Source organism: Ahaetulla prasina, chromosome 1 (genome assembly GCF_028640845.1).
Source record: "Ahaetulla prasina isolate Xishuangbanna chromosome 1, ASM2864084v1, whole genome shotgun sequence".
Classification (NCBI taxonomy): Eukaryota; Metazoa; Chordata; class Lepidosauria; order Squamata; family Colubridae; genus Ahaetulla; species Ahaetulla prasina.
In genome coordinates, this window is record NC_080539.1 from 243,774,147 (window position 1) to 243,792,982 (window position 18,836).

Genomic DNA, 18,836 nt, shown 5'->3' on the forward strand with positions numbered 1-18,836 from the left:
AGCCTGAAGACTTCTCTCCTAAAAGCATTTAAACCAAATCCCATTAAGCTTCTAAGCTGTCCAGCATTCAGAGAGTGATGTTTGTGGTCTTTGCTTGAAACTAGAGCTGCTTTGCCATTTTAACTGTATCTTTCAAATGGCAAAGAATGGTTTGATCTTCCAGGCACCAAGTTCCTGGCACATTCATCCAGAGGTCGGTGAGAGCTATAGACGTTCTGGTTTTTTTCTACTGTGTTTCAACTATATGGGGAAATTTGTTCAGTGGCTCCTATACATGTGACTGGGTTTAGAATAATAGTTTTGTTGCCAATCCAGCTGTCAGTCTCATCCAGATACCTACGTGTGGCTATAAGTGGGATTCACTCTTTTTATTGATATCAGATGGTAAGTGAAGGTAAGTGGGAGACACAAGCCTGCAGCAAATTCACATTTTTGCTTCAAGCCACATGAGTCCACCAGGAAAAGGAGTCGGTAAAACCTTGTTGGTTGATAAAAAGTTTTTGTCCAGCCCTAAGCCACATGGCACAATTACAAAGTTTAACTGAAGCTTTTCCTTTGCAATATTTTTACGCCAAGATATATAGTTGCTAATTGGTGGATTGCACATCTCTAGGGAAATCATTTCTAAACAGCTCATGATCCAGAAACAGTGTTCCGTTCAGCCAGGGGTGAAATGCTCCCGGTTTGGACCGGATCAACCAATCAGGTAGCGATGGCGGCAGGTGGTTCAGAGAACCAGTAGCAAAAATCGTGCCCTGTCCTGCCCATGCCCACACAATCCCCGGTCGCCCACTTCTTGCTGCTGCATCTTTTAAAAAATGCTTTTAAAAGGTTAAAAAAAAGACTCTAACGATCACAGCTGAGCCACGCGATCATCAGAGCCTTTTTTTCTTTTAAAAGTCTTTTTTTGCAACCTATTCAGCTGAATAGGTGGCTTTAAAAAATGCTTTTAAAAGTTAAAAAAAAAGATCGTGCGCCACAGCTGATCACCACCACCACCCTGCGTGCTGTTCTACTTACCCCATGCCTCCTTTCAGCATGCACTGCATGCGCGCACACACTTTGCATTCGGTGCGTGGTGTGCACTGTGCATGCCTGTGCGCAGCTAGCAAACTGGTAGTATTTAACCACTGCATTCAGCCTGTGAGAAGCAAAACCCTAAGTACATTTAAATACCAATAAGTGACTTAAAGGAAACTTTTGGAGGGCGATACTGAAAATCCAACACATTGCGCACACAGCGTACTGCATTGAAAACACAGGTAAACACTCCTTTTATGCAGTATTAAGAGCAATAGGAAGGAAGCTGTAGCTAATTGCCAGTGGCAAAACTGAAGCACTTGTATATCAGTTGTGGGAGTCAACCATGTGCCAGCTTAAACTATTTAAACCTCAGTATCATTGAACAATTATGAAATAGCCCCACATTGTGTATGCGAGCTGTGTGAAGCTGCCTGGGGCAATGGTAGGAGCAGGCCAGAACTGACTGTTGGAACCCTTGTGATTATTCCCAGCTATGAAAAGTTCCTGCTCCTATTTCTTCAAGTCAAATGGAGGTTAGGGATCTGTATCTGAGCAGAAAAAATGTTGGCTGAAGGACAGGCTTCCTTTGTCCAAAGTTTCCAGATATCCTGCAGCTGGCAGACGTTATATGGAAATTAAGCCCACCCTCGAACATTATTCAGTTTGCCACCCTGTTTCCCACTTCTTGGTTTATTCAACATGACTTTCCCATTGTTCTTTCAGGTGGAGAAGAGAACAGACGCTTGGGTGGAAGAGGAAGTCTGGAGGATGGAGATATACATCTCTTTTGGCATCATGGCTCTGGGCTTGCTCTCGTTACTTGCCATAACCTCACTCCCATCCATCTCGAACTCTCTCAACTGGAGGGAATTCAGCTTCGTTCAAGTAAGTGCTACGGTTCAAGATTGTTCTCCAGAAAGAAAGAATTCTTGATGCCATACTGGTGGTGAAGGAGACCGTGTTCTTAGGTCCATACACATAAAGAATTTCATCACTATCCAGCCTTGTTGCTAACCACTGTAGGTGAATATAACTTCATCCCTGGAATGGAGAAGCAATATGGTGTGGATGCCCCCATAAATAGTGGGTAGAATGGCTTCTCCAAGCCACCATCCTGTGACTTTTACAGTGAACTTTCGAGCTGCACAAAGATTGCACAGCACTGCCTAGATGAGTTGAAGTCCACCTTGTGCTCTGAGCAAGATTGAAAGTAGAATCCAAAAACTCAAATTATTACATTTTGATGATTGGCCATCCAGATGTTGTCCAATTCAAGGCAGCATTGTGTGTGTGTGTGTGTGTGTGTGTGTGTGTGTGTATATGTATATGTATATGTATATGTATATGTATATGTATATGTATATGTATATGTATATATGTAGGTCTTGGGTTATTCAGGTTTTCTCCCGCGTAAATTTGGAAGTGTCTTGGCGATGTTTCGACGAAGTTTCATTCATCATCTTCAGGCTGGTGTTTTCAGCTTCATGCTTCTAGGAGCAATGTGTGATCACAGCTGTTTCTTCCTTTTAACTGCTAGTGGGGTTTGAACTGATTGGTTGGGAGCTTGGCTGTGTTCTGATTGGGTGGAGGTGAGCTCTGATTGGTTGGGGGTTTGGCTGTGCTCTGATTGGATGGTTAGGTTGGATGTGCTCTGATTGGATGGGAGTGTGTTCTGTTTGTGGGGGGCTTGGTTGTGCTCAGGTTAGTCTGAGTTGCAAGGGGATTTGCGTTGGTGAGCTGCATTGCTGTTGTTTGGCTTCGCGTTCGTGGTCGTGCTACATCTTCATGGTGGGTGTCAGTCTGCTGCATGTATGGATTAGAGGGGTTTGAAATGGCTAATGATGCAGCTGCGGTCTGGCTTCTGGTCCGAGGTCGTGCTTTATCATCGGTGTGGGTTTGAGTCTGCTTTCCGCGTGTATGTGTGGTGGTGACATGCTGTGTGGCACTCGTGAGTGTGGGTCTTGCATCATTCATGAATGTGGGTCTTGCGTCACTCGTGAGTGTGTGTCATAAAAGGCACCACAGACAGAATCAGCAAGATCCTCCACAAACACAACATCAAGACAGCATTCTGCACAAACCGAAAAATATCCACCATCCTAAGAAACCCCAAAGACAAAATTGAGTTAGAAAATTAAGGAGTATATGAAATCCCATGCACCGCCTGCAGCACCACATACATCGGACAAACCAACAGAAGAATAAGTGCACGCATTGAAGAACATAAGAACTCAGTCAGAAAAGAGGAACCAACTTCTTCCCTGGTCCAACATCTTATAGCCACAGGACATAAAATTGACTTTAAAAATACCAGAACTATCGCCAAAACTGAACACTTTAACAACAGAGTAATCAGAGAAGCCATCGAGATAGAAAAACGCCCACACAGCATGAATAAAATTGATGATACCTCCCACCTACCAACCATTTGGAAACCTGCCCTTATCGACAAACGAGTCCCTAACATGAAGAATGACGCAAGACCCACACTCACGAGTGCCACACAGATGTCACCACCACACATCCACACAGAAAGCAGACTCAAACCCTCACCGATGATGAAGCACAATCTCGGACCATAAGCCAGTCCGCAGCTGCATCATTAGCCATTTCAAACCCCTCTAATCCACACATGCAGCAGATTGACACCCACCATGAAGATGTAGCACGACCACGAACGCGAAGCCAAACAACAGCAATGCAGCTCACCAACTCAAATTTCCCTGCAACTCAGACTAACCTGAGCACAACCAACCCCCCCACCCAAACAGAACACACCCCCATCCAATCAGAGCACAGCCAACCCCACCATCCAATCAGAGCACAGCCAAACCCCCAGCCAATCAGAACACACCTTCACCCAATCAGAACACAGCCAAGCTCCCAACCAATCGGTTCAAACCCCCACTAGCAGTTAAAAGGAAGAAACAGCTGCGATTACATATTGCTCCTAGAAGAACGAAGCTGTAAACACCAGCCTGAAGATGACGAATGAGACTTCGTCGAAACGTCGCCAAGACATTTCCAATTTTACACGGGAGAAAACCCGAATAACGAAAGACCTACATACAAACACCCGCGAAAACCTCAGAAAACATATATATATGTATGTATACCTATTATGTCCCCACCACCTATTTTCCTTACTACAACAACCACCCTGTGAGGTGAGTGGGCTGAAAAGAACAAGTGGCGCAAAGTGGGGATTAAATTAAGACCAAAAGCCCCAGGATCCCTAAGAAGTTCAGTCACTGGGGGGGACGGGGAAGTTGGTGGTTATAGAAAAACATCTTTCTCAACAGAGCCCCATAATAATAACAGTTTTACAGCTTTAAGGATCCTTTTGGCAGCGAGGGTGAAGATTTCAGTAATGGCAAAAATTCCACAAAGTATACAAATGTATCACGAAGATCCTGTAGTGCAGGGATCCCCACCCTGTGGGCCACGACCCACTACCGGGCCTTGGCCACCAGGCCACATGGTAGGTGTAGGCGTGCGCACATCACCCACTTACACTAGCGTTGCATGAGTGTGGTGTAGATGCTACAGTCGCCACAGGCACTACCGTCGCCGCAGGCATCACACACTCGCAGCCCTGTTTGCGCATGCGCACATAAAGCCACCTGCCCCTCTCCCCCTCCAGGCTGCCAAGCCAGAAAGGTTGGGGAACTCTGCTGTAGTGTACCAAGAAGATTTCCTGTAGGAAATCTTGACAGTTTCAAGAGAGACATTGATTCACTACAACCTTCAGCTGACATACAGCAAGCTGCTCTGGTGAAGAAGCGGCTGAAGAAAATAAGGGAAACAAAGGGATACTGGTGAATGAAAGCAGTTCTCAGAAGAGAGTTTTTTGCTACCCAGAGCTGTCTCGTCGTCAAGAGAGATCCTAGCAAGAAGCTGTTCCAGTTTAATGAGAGAGAGATTTAGCTTTCGTGAGAAAAAGACCAGAACACTGGGGAAAAAAAATAATCACCCAGAATATAAATAGATTTTCCTGGTTTTGAAACAAGTCCTAATTTTCTAACAAAATCAAACAATGTCACCAATTACTTCTGTACATCCACTTAGGTTAGTCTTTCTGTTTCCTGCTCTGACATGGCTTTCTGGGCTCTTGTTCTGATTACAGCACTCCTGTAATAAGCCAGAAAGGCAAAATCCTTTCAAGGTCAATGCTAATGACTCTCTCTGACAGGCAAGGAATCTTCCTGCCAAACAGCCTTGTGTGCTTTCGGAGATGGCTGCGGTACCATTGTGTGTAATAAGATAATGCGAAATACATAAAAGACTAGCTGCAAATACCGTGATCCTTTCAGGAAGGATGCTTGTTGAGTCACCTCCTTAGACTAAAGCCCTGGTTTTGTTCTAATTATGATTTGCTGGATACAGTTAAGTCACAGTGACTGGATTCAGCCGTACTAAGGCGTAGAAGCAAAGGGGAAATCCATACATACATGGATTTGCTTAAATTTATCAACATAAATAATAAAGAGGGACCCATGTCCCTCTCCAACAAAGGTTGATCCTCTTGATTTTTTTCTATTGGCTGAGGCTTTGCTAAAAGATTACATCACACAAGGGCTCCAAAGTTATTGCCCCATGTAAGTATTTGATTCAAGGTATATGTTGGGTGAGGTCTGAAGGAGGTTTAGATGATATTTGGACTAAGAGCTCTGTTAACCTAGCTATATATTGTCTATTATGTGCAGATTTATGGCACAGAGATTGAAGCCATGTGAAAGTTTTCAGCCATGCCAGCCTCAGGCCTCTCAAGTGGCAACTGCTTGTAATCCAAACAAATACTTCATATTACCAGTTGCTGCTCCTTCATGATATTTGCTCAGTCCTTATTTCTCGAAGAAATGTGATAATGATTCTTTTATTTTAAAAAAACGAACTTCCTTCCTTTTCTTATTTAAAACAGTGCTCCAGCAGAAAGGCCAAATCCATCTATTACAATTCAACACAAGGCAAGATGCCTTAACATATGTCAGAGCCTTGCATATTTACAAATTACTGTTTTAAAAGTCAAAGCAAGCCAGATTTGCAATCTGATATATCATTTGGGGCTCGTAACAGTCCCTGACTGTGTCATTGCAAACACAGGCCTCCTTCACATCTCTGACTGCTGATGAGGAGAGAGTTCAGGCCAACATCTAGTTTTATCTCCATCCAGTTTGAAGCACACCTGGCATTCAGCTCAACCAATCTCTACTAGGTTATAAGCTGTAACTTAAGTCTTTTGAAGGGGCAGAACTGAACCTTTTGCACCCATGATGTGCTCAGTTTACAAATGGTAATGGGATCAGAGTTCTGTTGTGACCCAGGGCCAAGTAGGTAGTAGAAAACTCAGTCAATGTAAAAACAAACAAACTTTATTAGAGCAGCTGAGAATTAATTCATTCTCAGCGCTGTCCAACTAAATTAAAGCAAATTCCTCCCAACACAATTCCTCAGTCCTATCACCAACTTGGTCCAATTAGGCAAACTGCCAAAGGCCTTTCTTGGCAAAATTTCAGAAGACACCGATACAACACAAATGCAACAAGACAAAGCTATCAATTTTGTTTTCTGGCAAAGAGCCCAAACGCCGTTGCTGGTCTTTTAAGCCTTATGGGAGGGGCCAATCATCTCTTGGCTCTACTCCTGAGTCGTCCTCTTTACTTGAGCTGCTCTTGCCTTCTGGCAGCTCTTGTGTGTGCATTAGGAACAGGCTCCTCCTGCCTCACTACTGTCAGCCTCTGGCGGCTCTGGAGTCCGCACCGCACTCCCCGATGGCCCTGGCCCCACCTCTGCCTCTGACGCAGAGCCCTCATCTGGGTCTTCCCCAGCCTCCAGGACTGGCCCCTGTTCTTCCTCAGCCTCATTGCTGTCCAACTCTATTGCCAGCTCTGCAGGCTGCTGGTGGACCACAAGTTCCTCCCAGAGCCAGTGGTAGGCAGCAACAGGTTTAACAACCGGTTCTGTGAGCATGCGCTTTGCGCACCTAACGCACACGTGCACCCATAACATGCTTGCATGCAGCATTCAAAATACATCAATTTGAAGCTCAGCTGCTTATCTTCTAAGGCAGCCCTGGTAAGTAGAACAGAGGAGGCACGGAAAACAGCTGTACCGCATGAATCAGCTGAGCCAGAAAGAAGGAAATATAGGACAGAATAGGATGGTGGCAGGGGTGTGGGGCCAGCTGATTGTCGGAACTACCAGTTCGCCCTAACCGGTCCAAACTGGCAGCAGCCCACCGCTGCCCAGAGCCTTCCAATTCCTGTATCACTATTATTTTTCAAAATCTCATTGGACTTGGAGTGCAGGCATCCAACGCTGATCTAAATGACTGGAAAGGGCTTGACTACATCCTAACAAGAATTAAGAGTTATGTTTTCATTAACTTCTACAGAATTAATATGATCACATTTCAGGGACATTTTTCATGTGTAATTTAACTGCTTGTGGGTTTACTGTGGGATTAAATTCTGTTGACTCAAGTGAGTCAGTGATAAATGACTGCAGTGAACCAGGATAAATATCCAGGTATGGATGAATGTTTAAAGTAAAGCAAGAGTGTCAAACTCAAGGCCCGCAGGCCGGATTCAGCCTGTGGGGTGTTTAGATCTGGCCCACAGGGCCACCCTAGAAACAGCAAAGGACCGCCCCACGGTGCTTCTGCCAGCAAAACGGAGCTCAGGAGGGCTGCCCTTCCAAACTCCGTTTTCGGCTGTGACGGCTTCCTGCAACCCTCTGCCAGTGAACACAGAGTTTGGCCCTCCCGAGCTCCATTTTCGCTGGTAGAGTGCTCAGGCCACCACAGGCACCCCCAACACGAGTGACATCAAGCTGACCATGTCCACCCTGGCCATACCCAGTGAGCCCCCTGAGGTCAAACATAACCCTGGTGTGGCCTTCAATAAAATCTAGTTTGACACCCCTGAAGTAGAGTACAAAAGTTAACATTAAAGAAAATAACAGGTCTTTTATTCCTCCCCACTTTTTTCAGTCTACCCTCGGTTTCGTTGCTCTGGTGATCAGCACATTCCACACCTTGACTTATGGCTGGACAAGAGCCTTTGATGAAAACCAATACAAGTTTTACCTGCCTCCCACTTTCACCCTCACCCTCCTGGTACCGTGCACCATAATCCTAGCTAAGCTCTTTTTCAACTTTCCTTGTATGAGCCAAAGACTGCAGCGCATCAGGAGTGGCTGGGAGCGGAGCAGGTATGTCAAGTTCACGTTGCCGAGAGCATCTGGGGAATTTTCCAGTGGAGAAAGCAGCAGCACTGTGTGATGTTGATGAACCTCTGTTTCCATTACAATTGTGAAGAAGCATTATGATTCTGTTTTTATTGTGTGTGTTTTTTAGGTTTTTTTTTTTTAAAAAAGCCTATTTGGGATCATTAAATGATGGGCAATATCTTATTCCAGGAGAAAGATATCGAACAGAGTAACATTGAGAATACACTGATAATCTCCTAGGTTATAAAAAGGTTGCCTTAAAAACATCAGTGCAGAATTTTCACTTAGACCATTGAAACATAGGTAAGGAAACACAGGCATTCTGCTTCTTCAATACAGGTAGAACACAACACTAGAAACATTTCATTTTTCTCTGATACCAGTCTTTTTTTTTTCCTTCATTAGGCTGCAATCAGACCCACACTCATGAATGACATTTGGACTTCCTTCTGAGCAGAAGATTAGCTGCTTCTACGGGACATTTAGTGTGCTAATGTTGTTCACTGATAGATTAGCTAAGGAGATTCTCTGGCAAACAAAAGATGTTTTAAGTTCTGCGAAACTGACTTTCAGCTATACCCAGCCCCTTATTCATCAAACAATGAGAACTAATTCTCACAAATAACAAACATCTAGTTATTAAAGAAAATACTTCTCACAGGAGAAGAGGGAATCAACTGTACTGCCTAGAAATTAGTCAACAAAGGTCAGGGAGGGTTATTTTAAATATCCCGCAGCTACTGATACAGCAACTGCGTTTTAATTCCTTCCATTGTTTCCAAAACTTTTCAGCGTAGTGTTATTTCTGTATACAACATGGTAGGGGCAAAGAAGCTTTGGGGCTACAGTATCAGCCGTTATGGAGACAGAATTAAATGTTTTACATATGTACACATAGCTGCAGCATATAATATTGGTCACATTTCTCTTACATGGACAAATGCACACATAGGTTACTTGATCCTTCTGAGCAAATGCAATGATAAATATGCCACAGATTCAAGCTGATATCCATCTTGTAATATGGGGGCCACTTATATTCCCTGGTGTGGTTGAGGGAGGGGGATTAAAGGAAGGAAGGATGTTTCTTCCATCTATTTCAAAATCTTGGGAGATCACCAGGTCCCCTAAAATTTTGGCATCCTTGCATAGAATGTCATGAGCTTTAAGATATCATGCTCTCATGGCAATCTGAGATTGGATCTTGTTCTTTTGCAAAAAAAAAAAAAATTGAGATTCTGCAGATGCCAACTTGTCCACAGATGCTACATTACAGTGGCCTTGAAAAGCATTAAATGACATAGTAAATTCACATAAAGAACAATTTTGGAATGGCTGCTCTAGATCAGCAGCCTTTTAGCACTTCAGTCAGTTAGATAAAATGGACTTTGGATTCCTTTTATAATTGGTATTAGCAAAAGCTGCTCTTCCGTTCCAAAGAGCTGGCCCTCAAGTGTGCAGTATCCACTGTTAAGAGGTATTGTAGTTACGCCATTCTGAATGTTTTATCCTGCATCTTTACCCATTAGCTCTATTGTTCTGTTGTTTCCTCATTGTCTCAGCCATGGGGTAACATAGAATGAAGGGCTGGCTTTTCCTGAATAGTTTGGGTAAACTGCTTAGATTCAGAACTTGAGTGAGGGCCGTCCTTTCCTCAGTTATTCATAGCAGCACTGAACAAATGGGGACAGAAACTGCTCAAAGAAGAGGATACAAAGTTTGGGCCTATAAACTGGACAAGTGGCAGCAACTGTGTATCAGCAACCTATTAGCGTATATAATGATAGAGAAATTAACTTAAGCTAGGCAGGTAAATACATTTAACATATTTAAATTTAACGAATAAAATAAATAAAAGTGACATTTTGAATGGTCTCACAACTTTGAAGAATGAAAAGTGTTCCAGTGCTATCTTACTGCACATAGACAATGTTATTAATTGATGGCTGTATACCCCGCCCAGCCTCTGCGTTGCGATGCCAATTCTTCATATATAGTAAAATAATTTTCGTTTCAGTGTGAACTTTAAAAGAATTGGCAGTGGAACACAATAGAATGAACAGTTGCAATTGCCGCATAATCCAAGGAAAAGTCATAAGGTGCTTTTACAGAGAGGTTCTGTGTACTTCAAAGCATCTTTTCTAAGTATGAATTGAACCTACTGAATGGCCCAACTACAAATAATTTGCCAAATCTTTAAATTCTGAAAGTGTGCAATGATTCAATGAAGGCCTTGGCTGTACTGTAGACACATTTGAAGCAAGACCTGCTTGTTTTGGATTTTGAAGTCGGGAACCGAGTCCCATTGGCAAGCTACTTGGCTTGAGTCACACACATCACTAAAGTAAGATGATAATATATATAATATTTGGTTTAGCTTCATATAACCAAGTTTGTTCAACAAACATGGTAAAAATGCTGGCTTAAAGGTGAATAGACTATCGAGATTTAGGTGAGTTCACCGAAACCTATTGACCTGCTGGATCCACAAATCCTTGTAGGGTGGCATTTATCTTTCCCAGCATCTATTTTACACATGGAGTCTGTCTAGCATAAGTGATATATAAGTCTAAGTGCTATTGCTATACAAGGTTGGAACACATACACACAGTATTCCTTATATTACCAGACAAATTTCTGCTGAGGTTGGCACAGTTTAAACAGACTATAAAGTTGTGCAGCAAAGATTGTCAGGTAACTTTGCAGAAATTGGTCCTGAGCCATCGTTCCCATGGAAGCTGGCAACAAGAAATTAATTTCTATAATTATTTCATAAGCTTGGCATGGATCTTGACTGGAAATAACTGCAAAGTAGCCATAAGAATTGGCTGTGCATTATTTCTTTACCTATTATTTCAATCTGGTTCTTGTCTGACTGCATCTGGGATGTTAGTCCATAACCACACTCATAGTAATGGTAACAGTTTTCCAAAATGTTTGGAACACCCCTATTTTTAGAAATGGACTGTTCCAGTTGCAAATACCTTTTGTTTTCCCGCCAATAAGAATGTAAGCAGCATCGTGCTTGAGTTAGTTATTTGATTTTTTCTATAGCGGCGTTTGAATTTGAATTTGAATTTCAGTCATTTTGATTGCAGATCTTGTTAACGTATGTATTTTTTATAATGTTGGGGCCAAGTTTTCCATCAAAAAGAGGGCAATTTGGGTGATCCAAACTTGGAAGAAACTGTTCTAAAATGGTATGAAAAAGTAGAGAGTGATATGAGTGAAGTAGAATCGGATTGCAACAAAAATTTTGTAATGTGTGATGAGGAACCTGCCTCCGATTCTGACATCGGTGATGATGAAGCTCCCAATGAAATTGATGACCAGGTACAATCTACGTCTTGCAATAATTTATATGGCAAGAACAAATTCAAATAGTCTTCTGCACCTTTTGAAAGCAATAGATCCAGAACCGCTACTCACAATAGTGTACTACAATTACCTGGTCTACGGTCAGCAGCTAGAAATCTCAGAAATTCACCTGCTCCGCTAGAGATTTGGAAATTATTATTTTCTAAAGAAATTATTAGCACCATCATTCAATGGACCAATGTAAAGATTAGAGCAGAAAAATTGAAGTTAAAGGATGGAGAAACAAAAAGTGACCTGCGCGATGTGGATTTGATAGAGATCAATACGTTTTTTGGTTTACTGCTCTATACATCAATCCAACCATGAAAACATCGACTGTTTTTTTCCTACTGATGGAACTGGTCAAGAAATTTTTAGATGTGTAATGAATCAAAACAGATTTGCTGTTCTTCTTTGATGCCTTTAATTTGATAATCCAGATGACCAAAAGGAACAACAGGCATTGAATCCCTTTGCCCCGATTGCAGAAATCTTTGCACAATTTGTAAAAAATTGTCAGCAGGCTTACACAATTGGGACATCAGCCACCATTGACGAGATGTTAATTGGATTTCGTGGGAGATGCAAATTCAAAATGTACCTTCCACTAAAACCTGACAAATATGGGCTAAAGCTCTTATGCCTTATGGATTCTCGCAATCGCTATTTTTTCAATGGTTATTTATATTTAGGGAAGAATTCAGATGGACGATCTTTATCAGAGAAGGACTGCAAATTTTCCAAACCTACTCAATCTATTGAGATTAGCCAAACCTCTATTTCATACTAATAGAAATATAACTGCTGATAACTGGTTTAGTCCGATTGAGGTAGTTCGCGAATTAAGAGACAGAGGTTTGACTTATGTAGGGACCAGGGGTGAAATCCAGCAGGTTCTGACAGATTTTGGAGAACCAGTAGTAGAAATTTTGAGCAGTTCGGAGAATCAGTAGCGGAAATTTTGAGTAGTTCAGAGAACCAGCACATACCACCTCTGGCTAGAGGTGGAGGAATGGAGATTTTGCAGTATCCTTCCCCTGCCATGCCCACAGAACCGGTAGTAAAAAAAATTGGATTTCACCACTGGTAGGGACTCTGAAGAAAAATAAAGCTGAGATTCCTCCTTCATTTCTTCCACATCTAAGGAAAGCTATTGGCTCTTCCATGTATGCATTTACAAAAGAAATAACCCTCTTTTCATATGTTCCAAAGAAAAATTGTACAGTATGTTTAGCATCCTCGATGCATCATAATGAATATACCGATCCCGATAGCAACAAACCTGAAATTCTTTCTTACAACAGTAATAAAGGAGGTATTGATTCATTGGACCAAAAGTGTGCCATATATTCTAGTGGGAGGCGTACCAGAAGATGGCCTATAGCAATATTTTTTCAGTATACTGGATATTAGTTCAGTAAATTCTTTTATCCTTTACAATTGTTATCATAACACCAATAAGAAAATAACCAGGCTCAACTTTGTCAAACAATTAGCAGAAACATTGGTTAGAGATGAAATGATAAGACGACTATATAAAAAAATACCAAGAAAATTGAAGGTTGAATTTGAAAAATTCTGCAAGTAGAAGAAATCCCTTAAGATGAAAATTTAGATAAACTTGAAAAAAGAAAAAAATGTGTTCTGTGTAATCCAAATTTAAAAGGAAAAACTTTTCATTTGTGTTATATGTGGAAAAAGCCAATATGTAACAAATGCTGAAAAAGACTCTGTAAACATTGCGGTGACTAATATTTATTATTATATTTGTTTCTCAATTTATAAAATTTGTTAATTTGATCACTAAATGAAAATTTTAACTATACAAAATAAATTTAACGACATGTCCCACCTATTATTTTCATAGATTAAGAAAATTGTATGAGCAGTCATTATGACCTCATGTCTGTAATAGCGTATCCGAAATAGTATGTCTGTGGTTAAGGGCTAGAAATGACTTACATTTGGACTGTGACATTTTGAATTTCTAAAAAAAAAACTCAAAATGTGTTCCGTGCCACAGTCGCTAAACCAGTTTTAGATCTCCTTTGAGGAGCTTTCTCGCAGATAGAAACTAATGAGTAATATGAAAAGTGGTGCTCATGTATTAGGGTTCTGCATAAGTTCCAGAAATGATGCTTTGTAACCTGTAGAAGTGCAGTATGTGCCAAGCCTACTGTACAGAGCTAGTGGGGAATAGCTTCCAAGCCAGCCATGCAGTCCCTCCAAATGACACGGCTGCTTAAAAAATTTACGAAGAGGTGTTTTTTATATACACTCTCCCCTATATCGAAGGCTTTACAGCATTCAGCCTAGCAGATGTCTGATTCTATCGAATAGTGCAAAAATCCTTGTTAAACAGCCAGGCCAGGGCAAGGCAGGCCAGGCTTCTTGCATACAGTGTATATAAGAGATACAATCTTGGCAAGTACAATTTAATAGCTAATTTGTCTCTATTATCCAAAGATGCCTATACAGTTATTACATTAGTAATTGACGGTTGCCAAGAACGTCACATGTAAATGTTGCAAAGCATCAGAATTGCTTTAGTTTTTGTGGAACATTCCTGTTTGCATGAAGCATTTTAAAAGTGACTTTGATTTTGTTAAAGAAACCAGCCATGTTTTTTTTCTCTCTCTCTTTCTCTCTCTCTCTCCCCCCTCTCCCCCTCTCTTTCTCTCTCTCTCTGGTCACAATAGGAAACAACCTCTTTGTAAATAGTTTCTGCATTTTTAACCAGTCAATATTGGGACAGAAAGGTTTGTGTAATGCTCGCTTGAAGATTATTTTTATATCTATATTCTGTATGAATATCTGCCGCAAAACTAAAAAATTGTAACATACTGCCTATATCAATGTTTTTCTGCACTGCCTAATTTGTGCCTTGGTAATTGTAAAGTTACAATCCTGCTCTACAGTGGATATTTTATTATTCCTATCATAGTGTAAAAAAAGAATGTAATCAGGATATATCTATGAACTGATGCAAAGAACTTGCTGTCTCTCTTTTTTCTTATTTGCAGTAAAAGACTATTTCTAGATCTCCTTTTCATTTTATCCTAGTTTTTCAAACTTGGGGAAAAGAGGGGAAGAGCACTGAAGATATCTCAGAAGTTACAAAGTTTCTGGGAAAATTTGGAATTTCAGCTTTTTTCTAAAGTAGGTTGAAAATTCCTGCATAAGGCAGGAAGGGACTTAAAAAAGAATGGAATGGACTGAATGCTTCTGGCAGGGGATTGTCCTTGGTCCACATAGTACTTTTGAGAACCAGAGCAGATTGCATTGGCCCACTTAGGAAAGAGTCATTCCTTTAATATTTCCTGCCAAAAATATATATATAAATAACTGAACTAGTCGGGGAAAATGGCAATGGGACAAATTCAAGATTCATCATTTTAATTTTTAACAGTTACCTCAAAAGAACCCAAAACATCAGAGACACTCTTGGTTAGAAGGTGCAGGATTTTAATGAGCTCATTTGGCAGCTGTTTTGTTTTTTTAATGAGTTTGTTTCAAATTCAGGCAGCAAAATTTAATCTCTGCAGGTAAAGTTTATACAGGTAGTCCTTCACTTATGATCACAATTGAGCCCAAAATTTCTCTTGCTAAGTGAGGCATTTGTTCAGTGAATTTACACTTAATGGTAGTAAGTGTGAAAAATGGTCATGTCACTTTTTTCAGTGCCCTTGTAACTTCGAACAGTCACTATATGAACTGTTGTAAGTCAAGGATTACCTATAGCATTCCCTAGGTGTCTGGACTAGAATTTTAGCAATTGCACTTGTTTCCTCTAAACCCAATTTCTTCTTTAAAGCAATACACCCAAGCCACAGCATTAATTTGATATGGGATTTAAGGGATTATATTTTTGGTCCAGCATTAAGACAACTCCCACCAACAATTGTACTGGACGAATACAAAGAACTGTAACGATTTGGAATCCTTTGAGTATTGAGTAACTTTACAAGGCATGTTATACATTTATACATACAAGTTAAAGGTTTTACATTGACCACATTTATTCAAAAGTAGCACTCCAATTAATTTTGGAGTGAAATCAAATCAGACATGCAACCTAATCTTTTTATTTTTTTCAAAATAATGGTACCAGGCGATGTTCCCTGAAAAATGTGCAGATTAAGCCTTAAACATTTTTAAAGATGACATGGTAATAGACACGACTATTTAAATGTGTGAAGAAATCAAGTTCACAACATATCACCATATAAAGACAACTGTGCTACATGATATTCACGGGTTTACATTCATTTTTGTATTAGTAGCAGTTCAGGATTACGTAAAAAAACCATGCTGAGGAAAAAAACCACATTTTTTTCCTCAGCAGCCTTTGGTACGCGAGACGCTCATTGTGTACATCTTTCCCCCACTCCTACATGAAAGAAAAGCTGTGCTGACACCTTGTGGTTTTTGCTGAAGACAAAATCCATTACAGTACTTTGTTCTAGCATTTGTGTAAACAGCACTGCTATTTCAATAGTGTGTTTCTTGTAGAAGTGCATGTTGTGAATAAACTGGGTCCTTGGTAACAACCCAGTGACTCCAAGGAGATGCAGAATACTTGAGAACATCAGTCCTGAAAACTAAAATAACTTGCCTTTCAGTTAACTTCAAATCTATCCAATTAAATTTTAACAAAATTTGAATGTGTTGATCCCATATCATGTGAAATCAAAAATCTGGAAATATCTGCTTTTATGAAGATATTCATTGGTAGCCTCACATTGCAATGAACAAGGACATACATTCAATTTTGCAGCTACTAAGATTGTTGGCCATGCTGGTACAAAGATAGCCAGGGAAATGACTGAAGCCTGAGAAATGGGCCTCTTGATAGTCAACAGGGCTACCAGCTCATCAAGTACTTAGGAGCCAAGGACTTGGCAACAGAAGAAATCAACAGCTAATCACAGGCCAGCAGCTAACCATCAGTCAATAGGAAGGCACCACATAAACACGAAGCATAGAATAGCCCAAAGCACATATTCCGGTAGAGAGAAGTTCCCTTAGGACAGGCACAAATCCAAAAGTCTGGAAGACTAAACCTCTGATCCTGATTGAAACTTGCAATATTTTTTTTGTATAAAAATGTGGGAAGGGGGGGAAGAAAACCTCAGCTATCTAAAGAGAGAGGGTGAATTTTTCCTCCAAGCACTCCCTGTAGGGCCAATACTAAAAATGGTAGTCAATCTTCCAGTGTTTTTTTGTCCCATTCTTGGCATATTTTCAATACTAGCTACAAATTCATACCAAATTAAAAGCTTGGGTTACTGAATCCAATGTACACTTGGTCTAGTATAGCTAGGTTGCAAAAATCTTTACTAGATGGCAAAAAAGAGTTAGAAATTTCTATATATCTCTACTGGGGTGGCTTGGCTTTTGCAGTCAGATCTGGTAGGCCTATTTTCAACTATCTTGATTATTATTTTCTTCTTACAGCTACAGTAATTGGATTCTTTGCGGCATTATTCTTATAGCTAATTAATTTAATTTTGGCATTCATTCTACAATGCAGCAATTTCGTTTTCACCTTGAAGCCAAAGATTAACTAAATATCCCAATTTCTCTAGAAGAAAAGTTATTTCTCGTGACAATGACAAAATCACCTTTTTTATATTCAAAAATGCTGAAATCCTATAGTATAATAATGCAAAACCAGGATCATTTTGCTAGTGATTTTGCTTTCACATACAAAAGGCTCCTTTCTCTTCCAAATAACTGCTACATCCAAAACATTCTTGGTTCGTTGCCAAGTTCAGATGTGAATTTTGCACCAAAGACATCTCCCAACTGAACACTTACCTTTAAGTTCTTCTTTTAATCAAGGGGCCTAAACTGAGCATTTTTTTGCATACAAATTTCTTAACATCATAAAGAAGTCATACTTATCTCAAAAGGTGTATAAAGTGGCTACTACATCAGAATAAGGGGTTTGTTTTATTTTGGCTTAGTAAAATTGCATGAAGTGGACCATATCAATCCTTACTCCCTCCCCTCCAAAGCCAGTCTGAGTGCATATTTCTCCCTCTTTTCTTTCTGTAAAGATAATCCTTCACTTACAAGTTTGTTTTAGTGACCATTCAAAATTACAAGGACCCTGAAAAAAAGGAACTTATGATCATTTTTCATGCTACTGCTGCAGCATCCCCATGGTGCTTGTCAATTGACTCATTTTTATGACGGTTGCAGTGTCTCAGGATCTTGTGAACAGCTTTTGCCTCCTTCTGATAAGCAGAGTCAATGGGAAATCAGATTCACTTAACAAGCATGTTATTAACAACTGCAGTGATTCACTTAACAAACGGTGGGGCAAATTATGGTCTTGTTAATGATGTTTCTCCATTATGAATCTCCAAGTAGTGTTTGCTGTATTTTTTAATAGTTCTTGGCAAGAAACATTGTAAAATGGGGCAAAGCTCACTTAACAAATGTCTCCCTTAGCAGCAGAAATTTTAGCCTCAATTGTGGCTGTAAGTCTAGGACAGGGGTCTGCAAACTTGGCTCTTTTAAGACTTGTGGACTTCAACTCCCAGCTTTGGGAGCTTTGGGAGTTGAAGTCCACAAGTCTTAAAAGAGCCAAGTTTGCAGACCCCTGGTCTAGGACTCTGTATATGCTACAAGCAAAACTGGGCACTACAGGAGGATTACAAGATAGTCTCTTACAAGTCAAGCCCAAAATTGGGGACTCCATGACAATTACCATGGCACTGCTTCCTTTCTAGAATGTTCCCCCTTGCTTCCCATCTAGCCTTCAGCCTCTGTTCTGCAGAAGCACTACCCCACACCAACCTTACTTAGCTCTCAAGCCAAGTCAGTGTCAGCCAGGTGTTGCCATCTGTTGAGGCCAATTAAAAGAGAGCTATTAAAAATACACTAAATCAGGGGTGTCCAAACTTGGTCCCTTTAAGACTTTTGGACTTCAACTCCCAGAGTCCCTCAGCCAGCAAAGCTGGCTGAGGAACTCTGGGAGTTGAAGTCCAAAAGTCTTAAAGGGACCAAGTTTGGACACCCCTGCACTAAATACTACTTGGAGATTCATAATACAGAAACATCATTAACAAGACCATAATTTGCCCCACCGTTCAGCCCTGGGAATAACCCTGTGCTCTTTATGAAACAGCAATATTAACACTTCTCTTTGAGTTGATTCCTAATGTTTTTCAATGCAGGCCAGCACAACTAAACCATCAGGCAGAAAGTGAAGTGAT

The 18,836-nt window shown here is 40.6% G+C and overlaps 1 protein-coding gene across 4 annotated transcripts in view; it reads left to right on the forward strand.

Annotated features, from left to right (window-relative positions):
• The window catches only part of STEAP3 (STEAP3 metalloreductase), a 44,638-nt gene extending 29,987 nt beyond the window's left edge, over positions 1-14,651 (forward strand). For 3 of the 4 annotated variants that reach the window (XM_058194536.1, XM_058194546.1, XM_058194521.1), the window contains exons 4-5: positions 1,747-1,908; positions 8,015-14,651. In XM_058194536.1, the coding sequence (XP_058050519.1) occupies positions 1,747-1,908; positions 8,015-8,305 (453 nt within the window). In that variant the 3' untranslated portion in view covers positions 8,306-14,651. The remainder of the gene's footprint in view (positions 1-1,746; positions 1,909-8,014) is intronic. The other variant, XM_058194529.1, reaches the window with a different exon arrangement.
• The last annotated feature ends 4,185 nt before the right edge of the window (positions 14,652-18,836 follow it).